This window comes from Ambystoma mexicanum, chromosome 13, assembly GCF_040938575.1.
Source record: "Ambystoma mexicanum isolate Mex_15411 chromosome 13, UKY_AmexF1_1, whole genome shotgun sequence".
NCBI classification, from domain to species: Eukaryota; Metazoa; Chordata; class Amphibia; order Caudata; family Ambystomatidae; genus Ambystoma; species Ambystoma mexicanum.
Genome location: NC_090938.1, coordinates 653,182,634 through 653,207,384, shown reverse-complemented (window position 1 = coordinate 653,207,384; position 24,751 = coordinate 653,182,634). Strand labels below are relative to the sequence as shown.

The window sequence follows — 24,751 nt, the reverse complement described above, 5'->3', positions numbered from 1 at the left end:
GTGCTGCCAAATTTGTGAGCACCTTTGACCTTACCTCAGGCTATTGGCAAATAGCTCTGACGGACCATGCCAAGGAAAAGACGGCCTTCTCAACACCTGAGGGACTCTACCAGTTTAGGGTCATGCCTTTTGGGTTGAAGAATGCCCCTGCCATCTTCCAGAGATTGGTCAACCATGCGCTCAGTGGGCTGGAAGCCTTTTGTGTGGCTTACTTAGACGACATTGCCGTCTACAGTTCCACCTGGGAAGAGCATTTGACACATCTGGATAAGGTGTTGCAGGCCTTGAAAAGGGCTACCCTCACTATCAAGGCCACCAAGTGCCAGATAGCTCAGGGGAAAGTTACCTATCTTGGTCATGAGGTAGGAGGGGGTCAAATCCAACCTCTCTCCAGTAAAGTACAGGATGTACAGAACTGGGAGACTCCCACTACTCAAACCCAGGTCAGAGCCTTTTTGGGCCTCACTGGGTACTATCGCAATTTCATGGCAGACTATGGAACCATAGCTGCACCCCTGACAGCTCTCACTTCACCCAAACAGCCTAGGAAGGTTAATTGGACCGAAGACTGTCAGAGGGCCTTTGATGGCTTGAAAAAAAGTCTGTGTAGGGCACCTGTGTTGTGTGCGCCTGACTACAGCCGGCCCTTTATCGTCCAGACGGATGCCTGCGACATCGGAATTGGAGCTGTCTTGTCCCAGTTAGATGACAAAGGGAGAGAACATCCTATCATATTCATCAGTAGGCAACTCAAGGATAGAGAACTTAGGTGGGCTACTGTTGAGAAGGAGTGTTTTAGCATAGTTTGGAGCCTTAGGCGTTTTAGGCCCTACCTTACGGGGTCTACCTTCAAGGTCCAAACAGATCATAAGCCCCTCAAGTGGCTTATACAGATGAAGGGTGAGAATCCGAAATTGCTCAGGTGGTCCATTAGCCTGCAAGGGCTAGACTTCATCATAGAGCACAGACCAGGGAAGAGTCACGATAATGCAGATGGCCTTTCCAGAAGGTATGTTGACCGTCTGGATGAGGGTGTCTATCCCGTGGGAGATTAGACACCCTCCACCTCAGTCTGGGGGGGTGACTGTGATGCTGGAAATGCATCAGAGGGACAGGGCCTCTGAATCCTTGTCCTTTACTGCTTTTTATCGTGTGTTCTGTCGTGTTTTCTGCCCAGGAGTCCATGTGGGACTCCTGGCAGTGCAGCTCTCTCTTTTGGTTTGGTGAACAGACCCATGGGATACCCTTATGGCACCCATGGGTAGGGGTGCAACCCTGTGCCCCTAGTGTATGTTTTTGGGCACCTGTGGGTGGCCCACAGAGCAGGGTATGGGCTGGTGGCAGCTCCATGCTGAATTTGACAGGTGCTCTGGGTGTCCTCCATTTTGGGATACCCAGGCCCTGCCATTGGGATCAGTTGATTCCTGATAGGAAACAAGATGGCCCCTGTGGCCTCTTGCTTTCTATTGCCTGTTACCTTGTTTTCCCAAAGTCCTGGGAAGCCCTGACTCTGTCCCTTCCCCCTGACTGGCTGTTGGGTGGAAGTTCCATATATGGTGGTGTTGTGAAGGCCCAGCTAGACTGACTGGAGCCTTCCCAGTGACTGTATGTTGTGGGTACCTCCTGTGGGTGTGACCTGGGTGAATGGAGTGTGTGACCAATATACACTCCTTGTGGTGGTTGTCTGGTTTCTGGCATGAGAGACAAAGACAGAGACAGCCCTGCCCGAAACTGGCCTGAATGCAGTGTGTAGTGTTGAATGGCTGGGTACTTGTCCCAATCCACATTCCTTGTTGTGAGTGTCTGAAAGGGAGGAGTGTGGCCTGAATGCACTGTGTGCCTGATTGGCTGACTGACTGCATGAATGCCCTTCTGCATGATTGGCTGCTGAGTGTGTGCCAGCAGTGTGGATGAGAGGCAGAATAGTATATCTGGGGACCTCTCACCACTGGTAATTGTTCAGAAGCGTTCAGAAGCTGAGTCTCCACTCAAGAGTAACTGGAACTGCTGATCCTCGACGCCCAGCTGGAAGAAGAAGACTTGCTGTTGCACTTGCTTCGACCGATCTGAAAGCTGCCGAATTCGTTGAGGACTGACCCGAGAGAGGACCTGGTAAGGCGCCCTCTTCCCGTGCTCCGAGGGATCATCGAGCACCGCTACATCTTCGCCGAAGCGCCCTGGAAGACAGACCCTCGAAAGGTTGCCGACCCGAGACGGGACCGCCGAGGAGATCGAAGTGAAGCACCCGGACATCGCCGCCGTCGAAGTCCATTGCCGTCGACCAGGGTTCGCAGGTCTGTGTAACCGCTGGAGGCCCGTCGAAGTTGTGTTGCCCAGCCGTGGAAACCACTTGACGCCGTGCCGCCGACGACCGGAGCCGTCCGCTCCTTGCCTAAGAACATTTGAATCGAAGGACTCCCTCGTCCGCACCATCGACCGCTTTATCCTGCCGGAGAAAGTCGAGGACGACCAAAGCGCCGAGGAGAAACCTACCGGTGGGTTTCCCGCCACCCGAAGACCACAAAGACTCGAACGACTCGACGCCCTTGCTGGGCCCCCGTCTTCACAATCTTTGCGGTCCAGAACAATTGTCGTCGAGGTGCCCCGCACGCATCTGCCTTGCAGGACGCCAACGCTCCGTCGTCGACGAGCACCGCTTGGATCGAAGCTGCCGCCTCATCGACGTCGTTCTACCCTGTTTGTTGTCAGACGTTCGACGCCCCGTGTCTCCCGCTTGAAAGGGAAGGCATTCAAGAAGGGCCGTCGATTCCCCGCCGCCGAACGCCGAGTTCCTCGACGCTTCTCGACGCCTCTCGACGATCCGTGACTCCCGCTTGAAAGGGGGTCGCTCAAGAAGGATCTGTCGACGCCTCTTCGAAGAACTCGACTCCACCAGGTACATTGGGGGGGTAAAAACATTATAGGAGGGAATAAGACTTGCAGAACAATATATGGACTGGGCTTGTGCTATATCTTTATTTTACAGGTTGCCCAGGTGGGGGGGATCTCCACACAGAACTGTGTCTAGTGGTAGGGGCCAGTATTCTGCCTATTGCTCAACCATCTTATTTTCTCTCCTCTCTCTATTGCTGGTTTCACTCTATTGATCTGTGTGACATTGTTACAGTATTGTTGATGCACTTTAAGGAGATCTAATACAAAGGGTGGTACCACTTTAGAATTGTATATATTTGCCATTGTTGATTTTCCTAAGTACAAAGTGAGTTATTATGATAGTGTACATAACCTTGAATATTGATTATATAAAGACTGTGTTCTAACCAATACAGTATGTGGACATTCCTTTGTGGGGGCTTGGGGACTACACTGTACTTAAGAACCAGCCTGCATCACCTCCTGAGAAGCTAGGCCTTGATTGCTCGACCATAGCTACCGAATAGAGAATCTAGGCTGGGGTCCTCTGTGCCTCCCCTCTGCCATATAGAGAGTGGAAGTACAGATCACCCCCCACCAGCGTTCTTTACATGCCTGGTATGTCAAACACTGTGCCAAAACATGATCTATATTGTGTTCTGAGATTGAATTGCTTTACATGTAGGGGATGTTGCTGGGGAGAGTTAAGGGACTTGTGCTTGTTTGGAACCTCTCGCTCCCTTTTTTTACATGTGTAATGAAGGTGCTGATTGAGTGGCAGACAAATGGGGGTGCACCTACCAGTTGAGGGAATAAGCAGATGGGCTGGAACACCTTCTAGGGGGGGGGAGAAGAACTCTGGGAGCTTTAGTCAGCCTTTGAATCAGTCCTGGAAGGGAATAAGGGGTTAGGGATACCTTGTATATGACATCGGCACAAGGAACGTGTATGCAGTATGAGAAAGGGGAAACCCCAGGTAAACGCACTCAGCTGGGATGCCACCGATTTGGATTCACCCTGAAGGCCCGCTTCAAACACATAACCCTTGCACCACTGTTTAGGAAGGGGAGAAGCTGAATACACGCTGCACGTCTTCAGCAGACCATAGTCGCTGAGATGGCACTGGTTGATGTAATCAAGGTTGACGAGCCAGTCCCACAGCTGCTTGTGGGTGCTAGGGAACACTCGCACAGTCTTCATTTTTCTTTGGCCGGTGGGTGTGGGAACTGGGAGGTGGAATGGAGTAGTGTCCCTAGAAGAAACAATCGGACAGTAAGTTCTGGTGTCCCTGGGAAGTAACCAGCCCTCAGAGTGTCCACTACAGTGTTTGTGAAGGTCGCTATCTTGCAGGTGCCAGGTGAATGTCTCCCTTCCCGCTAGTTCAGGGTGTCTTGTGTTCCTTCTGCTGTGGTGCTGACCAATGGCAGATGAATAAAGGACCAGAGGTCGGCACAAATATTTTTCACCAATTGCAGACTGTTTTGTGGGAGGAGTGGGAAGCGATGTGGCGCTACTTGGGTAGGAGGTGAGCTGGGAGAGGGCCGATCTCTTTGCTGCAATCATGTTTTCTTCAATCATGTTTGACTAACGTATGTCTAGCTATAGGGGTATGCTGTATTTAACCAGTAGGCTTTTTGCGAACAGCGAAGTTTGAAGTTCAACTGTTTCTAACTCAAAGAACATTATATTAGCAGTATAAAAATCATGTTCGCTGTGTGCCAGTTTGTCAGCTCTCATCAACCAGTCTGTTCCACTGTTCTGTTTGATTTGTGCTCGCCCAGCAGTAATAAACAGCGTTACTTCTTGGCCAGTGTGTAATCCTTTTTGGACTTATTGTGGTAACTATTTATTACGAGCTTTTGAAGGACCCCTGATCATGTTTCTAGACATGTATCTTTTCATTGGCTGTCTCCACCCCTTATATCTCAGTGGTAAAGTGCTGGAGTGGATTCCCTAGTGTCCAGGGTTATTTTGCTTCCGTTTGCACTCTATTTTAATTGGTCACGCCCCCATGGGATGGCTTTGGAGTTTTCTTGGCTTGTGGCGGGAGTGCCTTTTGTCTTTCTGTGACCGTATCATGGCGTGTCCCAACGCTTTCTTCTTGCAGTGTCCGGTTGCCTCTTCTCCTCCACCTGCGAGATTGAGGTGTGAGCTCCTGAACTCTTCCCTCAAGTTTGTGTAGTATCTCCTTGCACCACAGCACAGGCTCCTGCATAGAGCAGCAGTGCCTTCACGTCCCACACTATGGACTCCAGTGCCTCTCTTCCGGGGTAGCATCATCTCTTGTCTAGTCAATGGCATCGGTCATTGACATAACATGGACTCCATTACCTTCCTATTCCATAGTCCCAGCATCTGTCAGGGAAGCGACACATAGGACATGATACATATCACATTTGATGACCTCTCATATCAGCCAATGCCAGGCACTCTGCAAGCCAATACAGGGTTCACAAAATCTACAAGCACGCTTGCATTGGTGAGTAGATTTTATGACGGCTGAGTACCATTTGCATTGTTCTCAACCTTGCTGACAAGTATGGGGAGGTTTGAAACTTGTATTTGACATTTGCTGCAAACTTTCACTGTACATGGCTTGGGCTTTGGGTGGCAGCATTGCACCAAATGTGAAGTGTACTTTGTGGTAACATGCACCATTTTACAGAAAGCACAGGTAAATATTTAGTTGCCATGGGGCAAGTGCATTTCTCTTAAGTCAATGATGTAAACTAAGGACCTCTCCCTGCAGGGCTAGTGGACGTTTTAAGAATTTGCTAGGCGTGCAATAGCATACACTAACTGGTGGTAGAGTTTTTCTATTGTGTGCGTGCTGGTTGTACCCTTGCTGCATGTAAAACCTGCCGGGTGAAGGCAGTTGAGGCTAGGCAATGATTGGGTAAGTGAATATAAGTGAAAACTGCTATTGGGGTTTAAGGGAAACTGAAAATTGTGTACAAAGGAGGTGTGCTGTAAACTAGCAATTAATTGCTACGTGAGTGTTCTAGGTATCTGCCATGATGTGCTGATGGGGCATAATGGAAACCGACAATGATCTGCTAAGTGGCTTGAGGTAATTTAATAACGGAGCATAATGCCAAACACGAATGATGTACTAAGTGGGTTTCTTTGAACCATCAATTTTGTGTTAACTAGGTATAATTTAAACTGGTAATGATTTTCTAGTTGTGTTCAACTGTACATGAATAAAAAAGAAACATTTGAGAATAATTGATACAGGCCTCAATCTTTACACTTGCCACCAGCCTTTGGAATGGGGTAGTTGACTCTTGGCAAGTAAGAAATGGTTAATGTGTGTATGTGGAAAATTGAAGAGGCAAGTGTGCTTTTTTATTTCTTTTTTTTATGCTTGGCTAGTAACTTGCAACTTATTTTTACCACCAATATATTTAAATATTTGATGCCTTCTAGTGTAGGGGTAAACCTGTCAGGTTGCAAGCTACTAACCAGGCATACATCACTTAACCCTGGTATGAATGCCAATTATCCACAAGCATAGACTCATCATTTCTTACTTGTGTTTCACGCTTTGGCACTTATTCAGGGCAGTCTAATGAACACTTCAATCTTTACAATAAACATGTACAATCGTTTATTTTCCTGTTTTGTGTTGAAAGTTCTGTTAAACCAGTTTTGTTCCTGTAATCTTCATTTTTTACTTTGTCATTATGCCTTCTATTGTTGTTGGTCAGTGGAGTGAACTCCTACAGTATTTAAGCATAAGTGTTGGGTGCTTGCGTGGCATATGTTGTGCATTATCAGAGAGCGAGAGGAGACTAACAAGTGGCATTGTGAGCTAAATGAAATGGGGCCCGTCTTCAAATTGCATGGGGTAGGCGTGCACGGTTTTGCCTTGCAAGTCTTATTCCATCCTTCCCCCATCAACACCACAGGATTTGCATCTGCCTCTCCCAGTGTCCCACTAATGAATTCCACCATCACTCCCTGACTCCTACAGAGCCACGGGCCGCGAGGCCACCAATAGTGGCAGAAGGGCGCTATACAAGACACACTACAAGACACACTACATTACACAATTCTTTTCATTGTGTGGATTATAATACATTTGTAAACAATTCAAAATTCCGCATTCATTGCGTGGCTTTTAGTTTCTGACCTCATCTATTCAAAATCTGTTAATGCAATTTTGCATTGGAACCTCTTTGGAAAGATTATACATCTTTATTGTAAAGGTTGCAAGTGTTAGGTTCCCCTGGCTGAGGTGTTACACTTTTGTGCACTTTGCGTGTTTGAGTAATGCACAGTCTGAAATAAACAGGCTGTATATGCCACAGTATCCACTAAACTGTGCAAAATTGCACATGTACGAAGGTGTATTTGTGCTTAATATGAAAATTAACCGTGCTTCCTTTAAGTAGCAATGAGGCAGGATAGGATAAAAAAACGGATATAACAGGCACACACTACTTGGCTCTGGCATGCACAGGTCTGCTCTACCTTCTATTCCAGACACATGGCGAAGTGTTGCAACCTAGTCTCGCCCAGGAGCCGTACAATTAAGACCTTGCGACTTTGCGCTGGTGCCACCATTCGCCATTTGTATAATGCTGCCATTGTTTGCTTGCTGAGTGCAAAATGTCCAGTGAGCATTTTGTGGCATATAATAGGGGCATTGCCACTGTGATCTTAATACGGGCATCTCCTTGAGTGATAAAGACAACTATTTGTAAGAACAGACACTAAATAAGCTAACTGCTAGGAGCCCTATGTACTGCACAGTCTTTTCTGCCGAGCACCCCTTTCACAAAACAATGTCGGAGAACTCCAAGATATTTGTGCTTGGAATGCAGGCAATAGAATACATGATGTGAGAGACTCGGGCCTACTACTGACCGGACTTGTTTCTGAGCAAAGGAGCAAGAGCATACCACTGACAGTCTAGAGCAGTGGTTTCCAAACGTTTATCCTGAGCCCACCTTGAGTAAAAATAATGGCAGCATGGCTCTAACAAATGCAAGAACTGATTCTATTTCAGTAAACGCAGGCCCCTCCACCCTCTTAAGGGCCTCGTCCCCTCCTCCATCTGCGGGGCTGGCCCCCACGAATTCCCAGATCAGTGGTCTAGAAGTAGCTCTTAAGAGAAGTGTTGGATGGCTACAATTGAGCATCATTCTGAATTGCACGAATAACGTCACAACTGTCTTACAACCACAGTGATGCAGGGCTCGAGGGTGGCGTGGGGAGAGTACCCGGATCTAGCCCACCCTTCCCCTTGTGCTTGGCAGGGACTTGTCACATCTGACCATCAATGATCTTGCTCCTTTTTAAGGGAGTAGGGGACATGTAGGCAGACTATAGCACAGAAGGGAGACCTCAGAAAAACTGCCTCAGAGTGGGGAACCTTCAGGCGAGAAGATAGACCAGCAAGTGTTCACCAGACCCTTGTTCACAATCCATGTGCACAATAAACTGTGCTCTGTTGCTGGAGCATTTGCATGAATACCAAATCTAAAATGGTGCAGGTGCCAGATATCGGCTCGGTTCCTGAAGCTGCAGAAGGAAGGGGAGGAGCCTGCAACACAGGCAGAGCACCGCCCGTGAATTCCAATCAACCAATCCTATTTGTTAGTTATATTGCTTAACTGAGAGAGATGATTTGGGGAGATTCATATGGGAGGGTCCAGGCCTCTACAAAGGAGGCAAGAGTTGGCAGAATGGTTTGAGAAGCTAGGGACTGACAAAGAGTTTGTTGGAGGGGAGAGGGGCAGAGGTTCGATAAGAGTAGAGGTAGCTAATTGGGAGTGCAGAAGAGAAGGTGACTTGGGGGTGGGGGGGAATAGGAAAAGGTTGGCAATATCGAGTCAAAGAGGTGGAAATAAAGTAGTGATGTGGAGAAGGTGGTGGGACGTAGCCATCCAGAGGATGGGGTGAGGCAAAGAGCTGAGGTGGCGAGAGCGCCGGAAGGGTGGTGTACTAACAGAAGGAGGAGACTGAAGGGGGGGGGGGAAAGAGAGGGAGTGCTTGCATAAGTGAGTGCAAGAGTGTGAGTGGCATAGGAGGAGGGGGTAGAGGCATTGGGTGAAGCTGGAGGAGAGGCAGCATAGCTCGGGCGCGCAGCCTCCCAGGGGAAGGTATGCTAAATGCCTCTTGGACTGGTGTGTTATGTGGCAGGAGGTACACGCACTTGGTGAGGCGATGAGAAGCCAGCAGGAGCTCACAGTGAAGAACAGCACAGTGTTGGAGAAGACTGGAGGAATGAGAAACTGTTGAATGTGCGATGAGAGGAGCCACAATGGGGAGATGGGCATCAGCCAGACATTTCAGAGAAGAGGGCTAGAAGAACCAACGCAGCCGGGCCGCTCAAAGACTGAGGACTTTGGGGCTTAAGGTTGGTGATCATTTACCCTTCTTCCAATGCTTGCCTAGCTCTGGGCCACGGCAGTGTGCGACTTGTAGGACAGGATCCTTCCAAGAAGGTGAAAACAACGACTAACAGACATTTGGGAAAGAATTGCACAAGTCACTTAAACCCCGGGGCTTGGCATAAATGAATTCCTCCACCTCACCACACCAGGATTGCTGCGATGGGGCCCAGGATTCTGGAGATTGTTGAAACTCGGGAACATTCTTTTGGCTGGTCCTTAAACAGGAGAACGTTTGCACTTGCCTCTATTGGAACTGGTGGGGAAGCAATCTGGCCATTTGCTACCCCCTGTGTCCTATGGACGAAAACCCATGGAAAGGGACTAAATGAAAGGCGGAGCGATCTTGACTATTCTTTCCTTGCCTTGTTTTTTATTTTGCCCCCATGTTTTGTACCGGACCACGGTTGAGTCTGTCTGACTGATGGAACTTTGTCTTTCTCCTTACATGGCCGTATATCGGCACCAGGCACGCTTTCCAGTTCTGGCTTTCACAAACGTTGGTATCTGCTGCTGGTGACCATTGTGTTAAGTTTATGTTTATTGAATTTATATAGCGCTTTAAGCCAAAGCCAGTTGAAGGTTGTTTAGGCTGCAGGTGTATTTGCATCAACTTTCGAAATGCATACATTTTGTTAAATCAAAGCCACAAACAGAAAAGTGGTGTCCCAGCGACAGCTGTCCCCCTCGGCTAGTCCTGCAGGTTCAGGCATACGCTTCCTTTTAAAGTTTTTCTGCCTGATTCATGGAATTATTTGCGCGAAAAACGCAGATTTGCGCCCCTTTCTGCCCGAAAATCCCCATACTTCAAACAGGGATTTTCGGACAGAAAGGCACGCAAATCTGCGTTTTTCACGCAAATAATTCCATGAATCGGGCTGTTTATTTACAAAATTAAACTCTTAGTCAAGGAGGAATTGTGCTACCTGCTTTCAAAATGGGCGAATGCTCCACACGATACTGTATTTGAGTTGTAACTCCTCCACAATCGTCATAAACCCCGCACACCACACTGGAGGAAATAGTTCGGTGAGCGGGGGGGGCATTTATGCAATTAAGCTTGCACAGTCCTGGAAGGGTATGTCCGAGCTGTTCGATCTGCAAGTGCCAAGATTCTGCCCTCAGTTGCTCTGGACACATTTCCACAGAAGTTCATCTTTGTGTACCCGGCAGATGGCGTAACAGCCGAATCCTCCAACGCGCAGGTGGGGGCGTGCTTAATTTGGCTCATGAACCAGGAAACCAATTTAGAACCGGGCTGTTTGTTGATAATGACTCCCCACTGGACTTCCCCACGGTGGCATCTTTAAAAGTGCGCCATGGCAGGCACATGTGAAAAATATGAAATTAAATATTGCTCTACCGGCACGTGCTACCTCTGAGCCTGGTGGTGACGAATCTCAATAAACTGGGACGCTCCAACTCGGTTATTAAATGCATGCCTATGACACCGACTAAGTAAAAGCAACACTGCCGTGTCTGTCACTAGACGGCGACTGCCACGTGGATGGATATAAGGACGTCTACATGGTAACCGTGTTATGAAGAATACAGTTGGTGTACTCTGGTGTTCAACACCATGCACCCGCATAACCATATCCTAACCGCCCCTCCTCTGCCAACCGTTCCAGGAGAGTCCGCGCGTGGCTGAATTGGGGGACGCTTTGGTTACAGGGCTGTAGGTATGCCAGTGGGAGGAATGTTGAGCGATACGTTTTACTCTTCTCATTTCAAGAATGAGAGATGTATATAATGGTCTTTCCTGGTGGCTAGTCCTCTGGACAATGGCCGGTCGTCCCTCTACTTATGACACTGGCTCCCTGAAGTTGCCTGTCGGACAAGACAGAGGCAGGCCCTAGTCCTTCGTGTTAGGCAAGTACACGAGCATCATAAACCCTGGGGTGTGGAGATGCCATTCTATATCTGTGTACATTGCCACCTCTCCCGTTCCACTCACGCCATACGAACATGTGTAATATTGCATCCAGCCTGACGCGAGTACATTCCTGAACAGGGCCATTTCAGGGAAACGCCAATTCTGTGTTTTGCCAGGACAGGAAGGAGTTCCACAGGGAAGTCGCCACTCAACATTCCTGAGCGAGGATCACGGCAATCACCTAATAGCCATAGCCGAGCCCTTCTCTTGGATGCTGTCCATGTTCTACCAGTCTAGAATACCCATGAATAGTCTGGAGCCAGTTAAACCTTCCACAAATTCTTCAGGCTGAAGAATTGCAAGATTTAAATATGCTGTCCGTTTTTAGTGCGACTTTTCCAGAACTAGCACACATGCCCCCCAACTGTCACAATTCAACCCAGAGACTAAGGGCCAGATGCCCACCCTCGTTTCAGTTTGTTGGTACTCACACCAGTCAAAGGTGCTTGTAGAACCTAGCAGCACAGGGGTCCTAAAAGGAATAGAATGGGGTCCACTGCTTAGGTTCAGGAAACGCTGTCAGGCAACTCCCGCCCCCCATCCGTGACAGTCCCATTCCTGCAAATGTTCACATGCCCTCCGGCGATTGGATGTCGCTTGTACAGCCCTATACGTCCTTAGCCCCTCAAACCATGCTGGATGTGGCATTGAGGTATTTCTCCTGCAGATCCTATTGACAATCCGAGTTTGAAATGGTGCCGCTGCCAGTATTCCTGATGCTAAGATTTGGGGCAATGATGCTGCAGGTCTTGGTCATTCTGGAGATGGGGATGTTGGTGTTTAATGTAAAGTGGTCTTCTGTAGCTGGTAATGGTTGAGTTCTGCAGATTTTAGACACACAGATGAACAATATATCCCAGAGCGAGATTAGCAGATGTGTACTCCATGTTCTAACGGATTTTGCTCTTGCCTTCCCTCCTTCCTCCAGGCCTTCGAGGAGAAGCACCTGGTGTCACTGGACCCAATCAAGCAGTTTTCGTCATGGCTTGAAGAGGCTCTGCAGTGCCCTGCCATTGGGGAAGCCAATGCTATGTGCTTGGCCACCTGTACCAGGTGAGCGTCTTTGGTGAATGAAACGGCGGGCCACAGCAAACCTCAGGTATGTCGATGGATGCCAACTTCAGCCCCCTGCCTCCCTTGATGCCATGGAAGGCCAACCTCTCATGGTTGCTACAAAGCCTTGTACAATTACTTCATACCTCTGCTGTGGACTAGTGTGGCCTGGTTGCAGGCCAGTGTGTCGGGTATTGGCTGTTGTTTTCTGCCATCACCTAGAATGGCTATAGTCCATTGACATTGGCTGTGGGCCCCTGTTTCTATTGATGATGGCGGTCTGCTCTGCTGCCTTGGACACTAGCTGCATGTCCATGCTGCCCCAAATGCTGGCAGTGGGCGTCTGCTATCACAGACACTGTTTGCAGACTCCTACTGTATCCGACCCATCTGTAAACAGCCTTTGCCCCGATACCGTCTGAGTACTCCCTGAATGATTAGAAACGGGAGTACGGGGTACCAGGTGATTTCGCGCTTGGGCACAACAAACAGCAATCAGATATGAAAGAAAAAGGCTGCCGCAAACCAATGTAACTAATATGTAACCCCAACCTAATCTAGAACTGAAAAACAAGCTAGTGTTCCATGGAAGATGCGCTGCCTTATAGGTTCAAGTTATTGAAATGAACAGATTACACAGTTGACAGTCACATGTTTTATCACAAATTGTCAGTTGTGATTAGTACAGTGTTTGCCAAAATTTGCCTATGGCGTCTTTGCCAACACGTGTTTCGACCCCTTACCACTTTGTGTCTTCCTCAAGGCATGGCCGATTCCAAAAAGCCACTTTCACAGAAAAGTGCTGGGTCGTAAAACTGATCAAAAGGATAAGGACATGTGGTATGGGTTGTTCCTGAAACGTTTGGAACAAGGTCCTATGCAATGTTGATAGGCTTGAGAAACTTTTATCACGTTGCCTAAACTCGTAACTTGTAGAATATGTTAATGTGAGAACCAGACATAATAAAAGTTTCTTACGCCTATTAACATTGCATAGGACCTTGTTCCAAACGTTTCAGGAACAGCCCATACCACATGTCCTTATCCTTTTGATCAGTTTTACGACCCAGCACTTTTCTGTGAAAGTGGCTTTTTGGAATCGGCCATGCCTTGAGGAAGACCAAAAGGTGTAAGGGGTCGAAACACGTGTTGGCAAAGACAGCATAGGCACATTTTGGCAAACACTGTACTAATCACAACAGACAATTTGTGATTAAACACGTCACTGTCAACCGTGTAATCTGTTCCTTTCTATAACTTGAACCTATGAGGCAGCGCATCTTCAATGGAACACTAGCTTGTTTTTCAGTCCATGAATGATTGTTGTATATCTGAGACCTGAATGTATGCCTTGTATACAGACACCAGACTGATTGTTTGTTTATATGACTCATGCCACAAACGGAAAGTAGCTGTTTTGTGTTTTCTCTTCCCTCTCCCTTCACCCCTGGGGCATTTTTGGAATTAATCTCAGATTTTCTTTTCACATTTTAAGTGTTTCTCTTTAAGTGGTGAAAGCTAGCACTGATGAACATATACAGGTATTGAATTTGTGTGCCACTTTTTAGCTCCTGCCTGTTGCCTAGAGCCTGGTTGCCTTGACCCCCCCCCCCCCTAACTCCCAACAGCTGCTGGGATCTACTTTTCACTCCTCAGGCCAACTGGTGCAATACAATTACCTATGTATAATTAACGTGTGTATTATGGCTCATTAGAAGACCTCTAGAATACATGTAAAGCATTGTGGGCCATATGTAATGGACAAAATGTCATTTGTATCTCATGTGGAAGTTCAATTTGTGTCCTGCTACTTAATTGAGCCACGGCTTACTTGGTGAGGCTTGATACTTGGGAGCTTCTTTTAGCTCCTGCCCGCCACAGCGTTTTGTTCCCTGCAGGTTCACCTTTGGAAAAGTTGGATCCTGGGAGGCAAACTGCTAAATCTAAAGGCATTTGGTCCCACTGCATTGTTTTTCTTTGTAGGGTTTTTCGTTGAGTCAATGCTACTAGCTCCTTCCCTCATTTAAACCAGCTCATTGGTTCCAGCACTGCTGTCACTGTGACAAGGAGTTGGGATCCACAAGTGCACAGTGCAAAACGTAACAATGTGTGTTCTGTCCGATCTTCAGACTTGCAGGCTGTCAACTTTGCCAATGCTGCTTTATTTTTAAAGACGTCTTTAGCCAATCTTTCCCCTCCCTCTCCCTCCTTTTCATAATGCCTACCCTATACAGTTGAAGGTGTTGTAGGAGCAGAGTGCACTCTGAGAAAAGGGGGGACCTTGAAGAGCGTCACAAAAAGGGGAACGCTAGGTTTTGTGATGAAGATCTGGGGACAAGGTGGGGGATGATGGGCGCAGGGGTGATAGGGTAGGATCCCGTGGTCACCCTCACTAGCCCCCATCATATGGCAGGGAACTGTCGCATGGAAAGCTCCGTCGTCACTCTCCATATGAGAAGTGTCAACCACTGGAAATTTAAGTCAAGCAGTGGGACTCCCTGAATCTACCGCTTGGTCAGATGGACAGGAACCAGATGAATTAATGGATTTGGAGGGGAGGACAGGGTGGGGACTACATAGGAACCCAAGTCCGGCCCCTAAAAGCAGAGGCAATGTTTAAAGAGTTGTCTTAAGGCGAAGCTGTACGGACCTGGTTGGAAAACCACTTAGAATAAGACTGTCTTTCAAAGTCCTGCTCTTTAACAGCAGGACATCCCTGAGCAGACTAGGAGAAAACAATTACCGTTTATGAGGCAAAAAGACTGGGGGGAAGATCCAATCCCACAAGGAGGAAAGCCCTGGAGAACCTGCACCACTTTCCCATATGACAGAAGGCAATGGAACACCTCCCTTTAAGAACAATGAAGGGAAAATGTATTTACTGCCTTCCCCTATCTCCAAAGGAGTTCATAATGTATGGACTGATCACTGAAGTCAGTTGAGCATCAAAACTAATTTCAGGGGGTAGAAGCCTTCCAGCAGCAGCCGGTGAGGGAAAGCCACAGCTGCTACCGAGACAGCTTAGGGAACGTTCAAGAATGTGTTCTAAGATGTCGGCTGGCTTATTTAAAAACGTCCTCCAGGGAGACGGATGTACTCAGCCACACTGCCACTGAGCATGAACTTACCAATTGGGTGAGCGAACCCCTGCCCACCTCCAATAAGCGTGAAGCTAAAAAGCACCAGCTCTATAGAAGGACAAGCTCCTGTAGCAGGGTGGGTGTTTGGGGAAGAAATTATTTTATACAAGGCTGGAGAAAGTAGCAAGAACAGCTGGAGCAGGAATGCAGGTTCTACATCCCCAGATTTGGGAGGAGGAGCTGAAGTAGAAGGCAAAGAGTGGGAGGAGTGGCAGAAGATATTCACTTCTCTCCCCCCAGGAACTGAGTAGAAGGGCGAAGGTCGGGGGCTTGGGAGAGGGATAAGGGCCAGGAGCGAAAAGTGGGGAGAATGTCAGTGTATTTGTTGTGAGGTGACACAAGCTCAAAGGGGTGAAGACGATTGCACAGACCTTAAGGAAAAGGGGGAGCTGTCCACCACTGCAAGATGGGTAAGAAACGAGAAGGAAATTGAATTCCTAAAACAATTAATAATAGAAATAGACTAAACACTGAAGTAAGATCAGGAGAAGTAAATGTGGGGGGTGACCATAGCTTCGGGCACACACAGTCTTCACTGCCTATCCATTGAGAGCAATGGGTAGAACTTGGGTATGATGGTGAGAAGGGCAGAAGGAGTTGCTTGCTGATTCTAGGAGCCCGGGGACCTCGGGAGAGGAGGCTTTATGCAGAGTAGATGTGCATCCTTCCCAAATTTCCTGGCCTGCATCAGAGGCCTGGGAGTTGCCATGCCAAGTTGCCTCATGTTCTTGTATGCACATCCTGATAAACCTGAGAGGAGAAGAGCAGAATGTCTTTCCAAGGAGCTAAAACAATTTGACAGACTAAGATCCAGAGGAAACGAGACAGTGCGGGAAACCCTACAGCCCAATAGGGAGAACAGATCCCGAAGTTGTAAAAAAAAAAAAAGAATCTGGGTGCTGAGAGAAGAAAGGTGTGGGAAAATCTGAGGTGGTGGGAATAGGGAAGGACTAGGAGCATTCCACGGAAACTAGAGCCAGTGGATATAGGGTTTGTTCTTAGTCATAACCTCAGAAGGGAAACCCGAGCCGATCCCAGATCAAGGAAATGCCTTCCTGCACTTCAGTTTATTTTGCACCCTTAATTGAGATGAACATCTCTGTAAGTCGTAGCCACTTAGCGGAACATGAGCTCGTTGGATTTTCATTCACCTCTATTATTTGGGCCATCCAAGTAAACTTGAATGTGGTGTTGTCTTGTCCTTTGATCCATTCTCTGGTACATCACTGGTCACAGGAAAAGGCCTATGTCTGGTGTGGAGGGCAGGGGGCACATTTTCTGAAGTGCATTCTCGAGCAGAATTTAAGCCCTAACAGAAGATGATTGCATCTTTTCTGCTGACGTTCAGGACTCTGACTGATGTTCAGGACTCTGACATCACATGTCCGTCAAGTGCTGCTCTAGTGAAAAACGGTGGGAGCAAACTGTATGTGAAAAGCAGGTTAATCTTGTTAGATAACCACAGCAGTAACTGTAGTTCTCTGCTTTCCCGTGTGTTCTCCAATACCTAGAATTGTATGAAGCATATAGCAGTAGCAATGCATTGTTGCAGGCACCATATTCTTATCTTACCTTGCCTGGAGGTCTATGCTCAATCCTTCTTGTTTCAAGCATTTGCTCCCTTCTAGACCAAGGAAGGGTTTCTTTCAAATAAAGGAAGTCTTCTCTGATATCGTCTCCTCTCCTGAGCCTTCATCCATGGTCCTGGGCATGATTGTGTCATATGTGTTTGTCCCAGAGAAATGTCACTTACTATGTTCCTTTTGTCCTCACATCATCAAGCCATGGTGGTTCTCAGTCTACTAGATCTCAGTCAATTTGTCTTTTTGTTTTTGCTTGGACCATAATCTTTATTTTCCTCCAATGGTGAATGCTCCCATGCCCTCGATAGACGAGATACACCTGCCCATCAACCTCTTGGTAAAACCCAATTTGCCCTTAAATTCCTTTTTTAATTTTTTTAAATGTATTGACCACTGATGGGAGTGATGTCCCTGCAAGACAACAGAGTGGTCATTCCCTACCTCGCCAGCAGGGAGGGATATGGCTCCCTTCACATGTTCATGGTTGACCTAGAGATCTGGTTTCTTAGCTCTCCAGGGCAGTGTGAATTTCGGTCAAGTTGACACCCTTGGCCAGTTGAGCTCCACTTGCATGAATAGGAGCTTTATAGAGAGATGGACTAGTGGCTGTTTGACTCTTGACATTCACTCTGTTAATCATTTTTCAAGCACTCAGAAAGGGGATTCTCCTCCAAAATGTAGTCAAATAAAGAATACACCCTTTCGCTTGACCAGAGATGAAAAGCTCCCACTGATTTTCAGTTGAGATAGACCTGTCAATACCAGCAGCTCTACTTGTTTTTAGGCGCTAAGACAATGCAGTACATTCAAAAAGGAGATGGTATACTGATTCCAGTGGCTGGTTTCCACAGAAACGACATAATCTATCATTCCTAGGAATTTTTGACCAACCTCCAATAATCTCAAGAATTTTAAGAGTTAAATTTTAAGTCTTGGTTAATCCCACACCAGGTGATTACCAATACAGTGCTGTATGTATCTTGGGAAGTACTTCAGTTCCAAAATTAAGTAACCAATACCCAGTTTTTTGGCAGCCAGATTGACAGTCCGCTGCTCAGTAGAAACAGTTCTTAATTAAACATACATAGTACTCAAGCCAGTGTCATTACAGAAACATCACCCTGCACTTTTGAATTTCATTTGTCTACTTCCCTTTTTGTTAGTGCTAAAACAGTTGAGTGCATAAAGGATACTTTACTGGAGAAGACTTCAAATAACCAGCCCATGAATGAATATTTATGAACATGGCCACTTTCCAGTAGAAGGTTAAACAGTTCAAGATAACACGTTCTCTGGTCGGAAGGATATTGCACTCCAAATAAACCATTTTAAAGCATGTGTAGGGAGGTAGTCTCAACATTCTCCTCAGAACTATTGATTCTAATTTAGACAGATCTTGCATATATCCTCGTTGCCAGGCCTCAGCCGCATAAACTATAACCGGTAATATTTTAGTGGAGTACAATTTATTCCAGATCCCCAAAGAGTAGCCCCTGTATGAGAAAAAAAAAATGCCACCACTAAGTTGTGCGGTTTTAATTTTAATCAATCTACATGAGCGGCACCGCTAAGTTTGGTATCTCTGGTGATGCCAAGATATGTGTAATGTTGGACAACTTCAATATTTTCCCCACTCATATGCTAGCACAGTCGCCAGCACAGTCTGGTCACCTTCCTACTTCGATGATCGAATACCATGATTTTAGTTTTAGAGCGATTTACCCTTAGTGAATTGTAAGCCGAATATACATAGATATTGCTTAGGGCAATATGAAGGCCATCTGCAGTTAAAGTCCAGCAAAACAATGTTGTCTGCGTAACCCATCCACTGTAGTACCTCCACACCTATTTTGGGTGTGATTCATTTTTGATCACCCAGGGCTTTGCCCATGTTGGGTAAATAAAGATTAAATAACGTGGGAGTTAATATACAGCCTTGTTTGACTCCCTTAGTAGTTTTGATCCATCTGGTGGTCCCACAATTGCCTTCCAAACGTACTTAAACTCTTGTCTAATCATGTATCATTATCATTTTGAGCAAACCAGCTGGGATCCCCCAACAAACCAGTTTGCTCCACAATCTTAACAGTGTTGAGCGCTGCACTGTAATCAATAAAAGCACCATAAACAGGCCTCTTCTGTATTACCAAGACTGTTGTATGGTTGTCATTAATGCAAGAGCATTGACTGTAGTACTGCAGTCTTTTTGGTATATTGTCTGATTCAGCGTAATGAAGTTCATACTCTCACCCCAATTGCTCAGTTCCTCGAGGAGGACCGGAGCAAAAATCTTGGCTGTGGCATCTACCATCGCTAAGAGACGTTAATCTTTTGGGTCAGCGGGGTACCTTTCCGTAGCACAGGAACCGGGACAGTATAATGCCAAGACAGTGGAATAATCTGGGAGGATGAAATACACACGAATAACTGATGGAGCACATTTGCCTGCAAAGAACTGTCTTTCTTAATGAGTATATTACAAAGGCCATCTGGGCGAGGTACTCTGGATGATTTACTGGAATTAATACGCTTTTCAATATCATCTTTAGCTTTTTTGTAAATCCAGACTCCCAATTCACCGCTCTGATTCAAGTCCCGCCCTCCATGTACTAGTTATGTAAGCAATCCAAACCTGCTCCAACACTTCATTAATATCACGTTTGAAGCAGTGATTACCAATAATAATACTCTAGAATGTACAGGAATCATTTGTCATAGTAGTGGAGACTAGATCTCTGTTGCCCCCATTGAACCTCACACTTGTGCCGTTTCAACTATTTAGCATATTTGGACTTAATATAGCATACTGCAGTGAATTTAAGTGCGAACAGTCGAAGTTCCTTGTTTTTCCCTTTTTATTTTTTCCAGTAGCCCTCCTTTTATTGCTAGTTATTCGTGGTAAAATGCTATCTTGGATTAATACGAGACAACGTTCATAAATCTCCAAGATAGTGCCGCACACCACAGTGCTGCAAACATGTGCAACCTTACTCCCATTAGGAACACAATCCTTCTATAGCTTGCACACCATGTCAGAAGCGGCTTCTATATTGGTGAACTTCCATATAACCCGACTCAGTGCGGGGTTAATGGTGATAAGACCAGAATACGAAACTTCTGAGTTGAGGCCCTCTAGATCAAAACTAATGATAATGGGAAATTGATAGCTCTCTGCTCGATGGAATACACAGGTCAGTAATCAAAGACTGCGCATTTGCAATAAACGTGTAATCAATGATACTCGCACAAGGAAGAGCACCATTAATCATCAGAAACCTTTCACAAGTCGATGGCATCCTACTTCTCCTTGGTCCCTCTCTGTTGGCTCCATCATTCATGAAGAAACTGGCAACGTTTTGCACTGGACTACCCTTATTCCTGAAAGATGTATCATTTAGAACTCATTGCTCTTGATTACCCCACTACTTAGTCAGCACAGATGGAGGGGGTTGTGAATGAGTTTGAGGTCCCTTACAGTATTTTGATGACTAGATGACCATCTGCCAAAGCTGTTCGTCCCGTTTACTGGCTCATGCTGTGTGCACAGTAGCATTGTATGGCATCCAAGGCAAAAAATAAGCTGGGCTGAATTGCAATTTGTGATGTTCTATCACAAATTAGCTAATTACTTTCGCACTTGTTTAGAACTTTCAAGTGTTTTAAATCACCTTACTTTAAGAAAATGTTGCTTGTTGTTGCATATTCCTCCATTTGGGCGTCGCGTCACTCTTCCCCATCACCTTCTTTCAGTCCTGGCTAGTTCAAATGATACTAGTGAAGGCGCAAGTCTATATTCCCCACCAAGCCCTTAAAGGCAAGCGTCCCCAACCAGCACGATCCTCCCCGCAATGAGAGACAATGACGGACTCTCCCAAGCTGGGAATAAAGCCAAGACCGAGTGCGGGTGAGCTTAAATGGGAGTTTATCAATCAGAATAGGGCATGCAAAGAACTCTGCAAACTCCGAGAGCGCTCTGTCTGACAATAGCAAAGACAGGCGTATATATTTACAAAAAACGTCATCAGAACCTACATACTATAAGGGGCACAAGTTCAATGGGATTGGGTGGCGATGACTAGCTATAGGTGCTGCTGCGATGTGGTTGGCCTTGGCTGGAGGACGTCACTGGTCAGCCTCGTGGGTTGGGCTGGGCCTGGCAGGTCAGCTGAGTTCATCCGGGCGGTGTTGTTGTGCCATTGTGGCCAGTGTCAGAGATGAATGTCTTTTCCTGACTTATTTGCCCTATGCCATGCACACCGCAGTCATTCAGTCATTGCAATATTATCTTCTTTAGTAAATCTTTCAATAGGTTATTCTACAGGTTAATGCAACACAGGAGGAATGCACCTTGTGAGGGATCTGATGGTCATTCGTCAGGGCATGGTTACCAGTGTCCTGTTGACCGGTGCCATAGGTCGAGGGGCTAAGTTCCAGGGCATGGGACGGGCGGTACATGTCTTTCTGTCTTGTTAGAAGTTGTTATGAATGGGCTGCTGTGTGTTGCCACAGTATTGGGTGTCCTAATTACACAGGGCCATAAGTCTAAGATGATCCGGTTGGTTGTGGGGTTTACGAGGGGGCGCCTTTGGATTTGTGTATCCAGGCGGAGGTTTACTGCTGTGCTGTAAATAATGCAGGTGGCGGGCCGTGGCCTTGGGTGCTGCAGAGGGGACTACAAATCTTTGAAGCGGCTCCAGTCTGGTTGGGGGAGGTGGAGCAGCGCGGCGCGGGCCTCTGCTCTCTTGTTTGGCAGTCTTCACAGGGTGGGAGGGGGAATGGCCTTGCACATATTCACAAAAGGTATCTTCCTCGTGTGTTGCCGACTTTAGGTGAAACCATCGCAAACATTTGAACACTCTATAATACTTATTTGAATCACTCGACAACGTACATTTCAACTTTGCTAAATGTGTCTCAAATATAGCCAGTCTGAGCACCTTATTCGTACATTATGTTTTAACAATTACAGCATTTAGTTATATGCATATACATTTGCAGTAAGTGAGGTAGTAGTGAGGTTGGTGGAGCACATAGAAAATGACTCGCCACCGTACGTGGCGGTAGTGGCACATAAGGGGCTTAGACACATACGCATGACAAGTGTATTCGCGCGCGTCCTTCACATGAGCCCTCTGTATGATTACATTTGCCTTCCCTTGTACCCTAGCAGCATTAGTTCGGTTATCGTGCGGGTCCACGGGGTGTAAGCTTCTCATGAATGCACATAATGAACAGTCCCCTGGAAGGCTTCTTAATTGTTAGCACCCAACTGCAGTGGTGGGGGGGTTCTTCATTGCTATTATCATGTAAGCATGCATTCTATCATGTTTATATATTTTACAGGTTTCCTAAATAGAAGAAGCTTTGTGGAGAAATACACACTTTGCAAGTAGTCCTGGCATTAATATTCGGGAATTTTCTGCTTTCATCCGATGACCATTTTACAGTTCTCTCCATCACCCAGGCCTTGCTGGCCGGGTCATGCTGGGGGCAGTGATACACTGCGGAAGGTGAAATGTTACAGTGTTAATATCTTACGCTAGCTCATGTCCGTCTTGTTCGTGGGAACGGGCTCACAGCGGATCTGTCTGGGTGCTGCGGCAACAGGGATAACTGAAACTCTCCGAGGGTGGGGGCCGCGCTACAGTGCGCTGAGCTCACACCATCTTTATTAGACAAAATGGTTTCTGGGCCTAGCTAAATTCAATATGTGTGGGCAATGTCTTCAGCAGGTGAGCCATCCACCACCTGGGCCCTGGTGGTAAGGAGGGGACGCCCGATGAGCCATGGCCCTCACCTGGGGTGGGGATGTAGGCAAGAGGGGTCTTTTGGACCAGTCCTCCCCTACACCCTTCAAATCAGTGCTTTTAACTAAATAAAATCAAGCAATCAAAGTACTGTTCGTTTTCATTGTAGTATCGCCCACAGAGTTGTAATCGTGTGAGAATGAGCGGGGATGCTTAAGAAGCGAAGCACAATCCTAAGCCGTCTGAAACCAGAAATGTGTACATAAATGCATTTACTTTCTAGCCCACGCGTGTTCGTTTTCACAGTTCTCATCATGTGTGCTAGCCTTCATTTGTAGGGAAATGGTATTCAAATGGCAGGTACTGTAGTTACTGGGCTATTTTACTAAGAAGAGGAAGCGGTGCCTTGTAGATTCCCTCTTTCCCTTGATCTACCTGGACCAGTGGCAAACCTAAACCCATCTCCTTTCTCTCCTAATCTGCCTTGAATTGTGGTATGCTGCAACACATCGGCACCGCTTAGCCTGCCGCTCTGCTTTTGCTCTCACCTTCCTACTATATTTTTTTATTCATAGCTAAAAAGATCGGAACATTTCAAGCTCTCCACCCCTCCCTTTTTATCATGCACAAGTCCAGATTTTTTTAAAAAAAAGTTTTTAATTTGAGTACTTGATCCAGTAAGTCCCATATTAAAAGGAATGAACGTTATTGGTAGAGCTTCTTACACATGAAATGTGAGCACTACAAAATAGTTACTGAATGCAAGTAATGGACCCTCTATCACTGTGACACAATGTCCCACCCGCTGCCATAGAATAGACTGTATTAAGCTGCCAGCTCTGCCTTTACTTGAACTTTATACAGGGGAGACATGTAATTTCACACAGCTCAGAGTAGAGACATTGAGCATGCAAAGGGGCAAAAGGGAGTGAACCATACCCGGACCCCTTGAAGCACATCACCGCACAGGAGTGTGCCATGGAACCGGTTATACAGCATTTTATGTTCTGTTTGTATTCCTTGGAGAGGGTGCCTAAGTTGTGTTCCTTCATTTAGTTACCCTTTCCATCTCAGTTATCCTGTGATCCTTCCAGTGTAACACTGGGGTTTCAGAAGAGCAGAAACATGATGTCATGCTGTATGGTGTTTTATTTCTTTAGATACCAATTAGCCATGTTACAATAATTTACAAATATTGCTAATCAAGGAGAATGTAAGTGATAGAATGGGCTAATGAAACCCTGATGTATGCCTTGGGCATCAAAACGTTCTCCGTTTCTACGTGATCTTCATTTGGCATGAACGTTGTATTATGTTAGCAAGCTTCTAAAGGGTTGGGTAAACTAATCCCCATGGAGGCCCTCTGTATAGTTGGTGTTAATTCAAGTTAGGAGTGCTATGTTTAGCAGAAGCAGTCTTTGAAGAAGAGTTTTTCATTTGCTATTATGTCTGCTCACAAGATAGGCAAGTTGCATGTATTTCTCTCTGTATACTATCTTTTCTGAGGAAAAAAAGTGACTGAGACTTAAATCGTTTTCCTGTTAAAAGTAGCAATAGAATCTCCCTTTGTATCCTTCCAAGATTGTGGAAACGTTCATCGATTCTAAGAATGTTTTTTTGCCATTACTAGATGTCACAGATCGAAGAATCAACCAAGGATTTATACTCCACAATTGCTGTACGAACAATAGGATGAATTGAGCAGTAAGCCCCGAGCTGGGGGGAGGGGAGGCAAGCATTATTACAACTTCAGGTAAGGCCCCGGGGCCCATAGTTACAGGCCCAAGCAAGGCCTTACCTCAAGCAGTAATGCCCCCCTGCCCAGCGAGGGGCTTATTGCTATAGGTACCCTGGCCCGTATGACTGGGGTACTAATAGTGTCTTTTTTAAAACGTTTTCAGACGCCTGCGTAGTCTAGCAACTGAAAAACCAAAATGCATACCACAGAACGGAGAGAAGGGACTATACGTAGTCCCTTCACCCTTTCTATGGCAGCCATTGAAGAAAAAAAAGTAAA

The 24,751-nt window shown here is 46.5% G+C and overlaps 1 protein-coding gene across 1 annotated transcript in view; it reads left to right on the top strand.

The window, feature by feature from the left end:
* PNPO (pyridoxamine 5'-phosphate oxidase) overlaps positions 1 to 24,751 on the top strand; it is a 71,109-nt gene that overhangs the window by 23,235 nt on the left and 23,123 nt on the right. Inside the window, exon 2 of the mRNA XM_069634638.1 lies at positions 12,140 to 12,264. Coding sequence (XP_069490739.1) covers positions 12,140 to 12,264 — 125 coding nt within the window. The remainder of the gene's footprint in view (positions 1 to 12,139; positions 12,265 to 24,751) is intronic.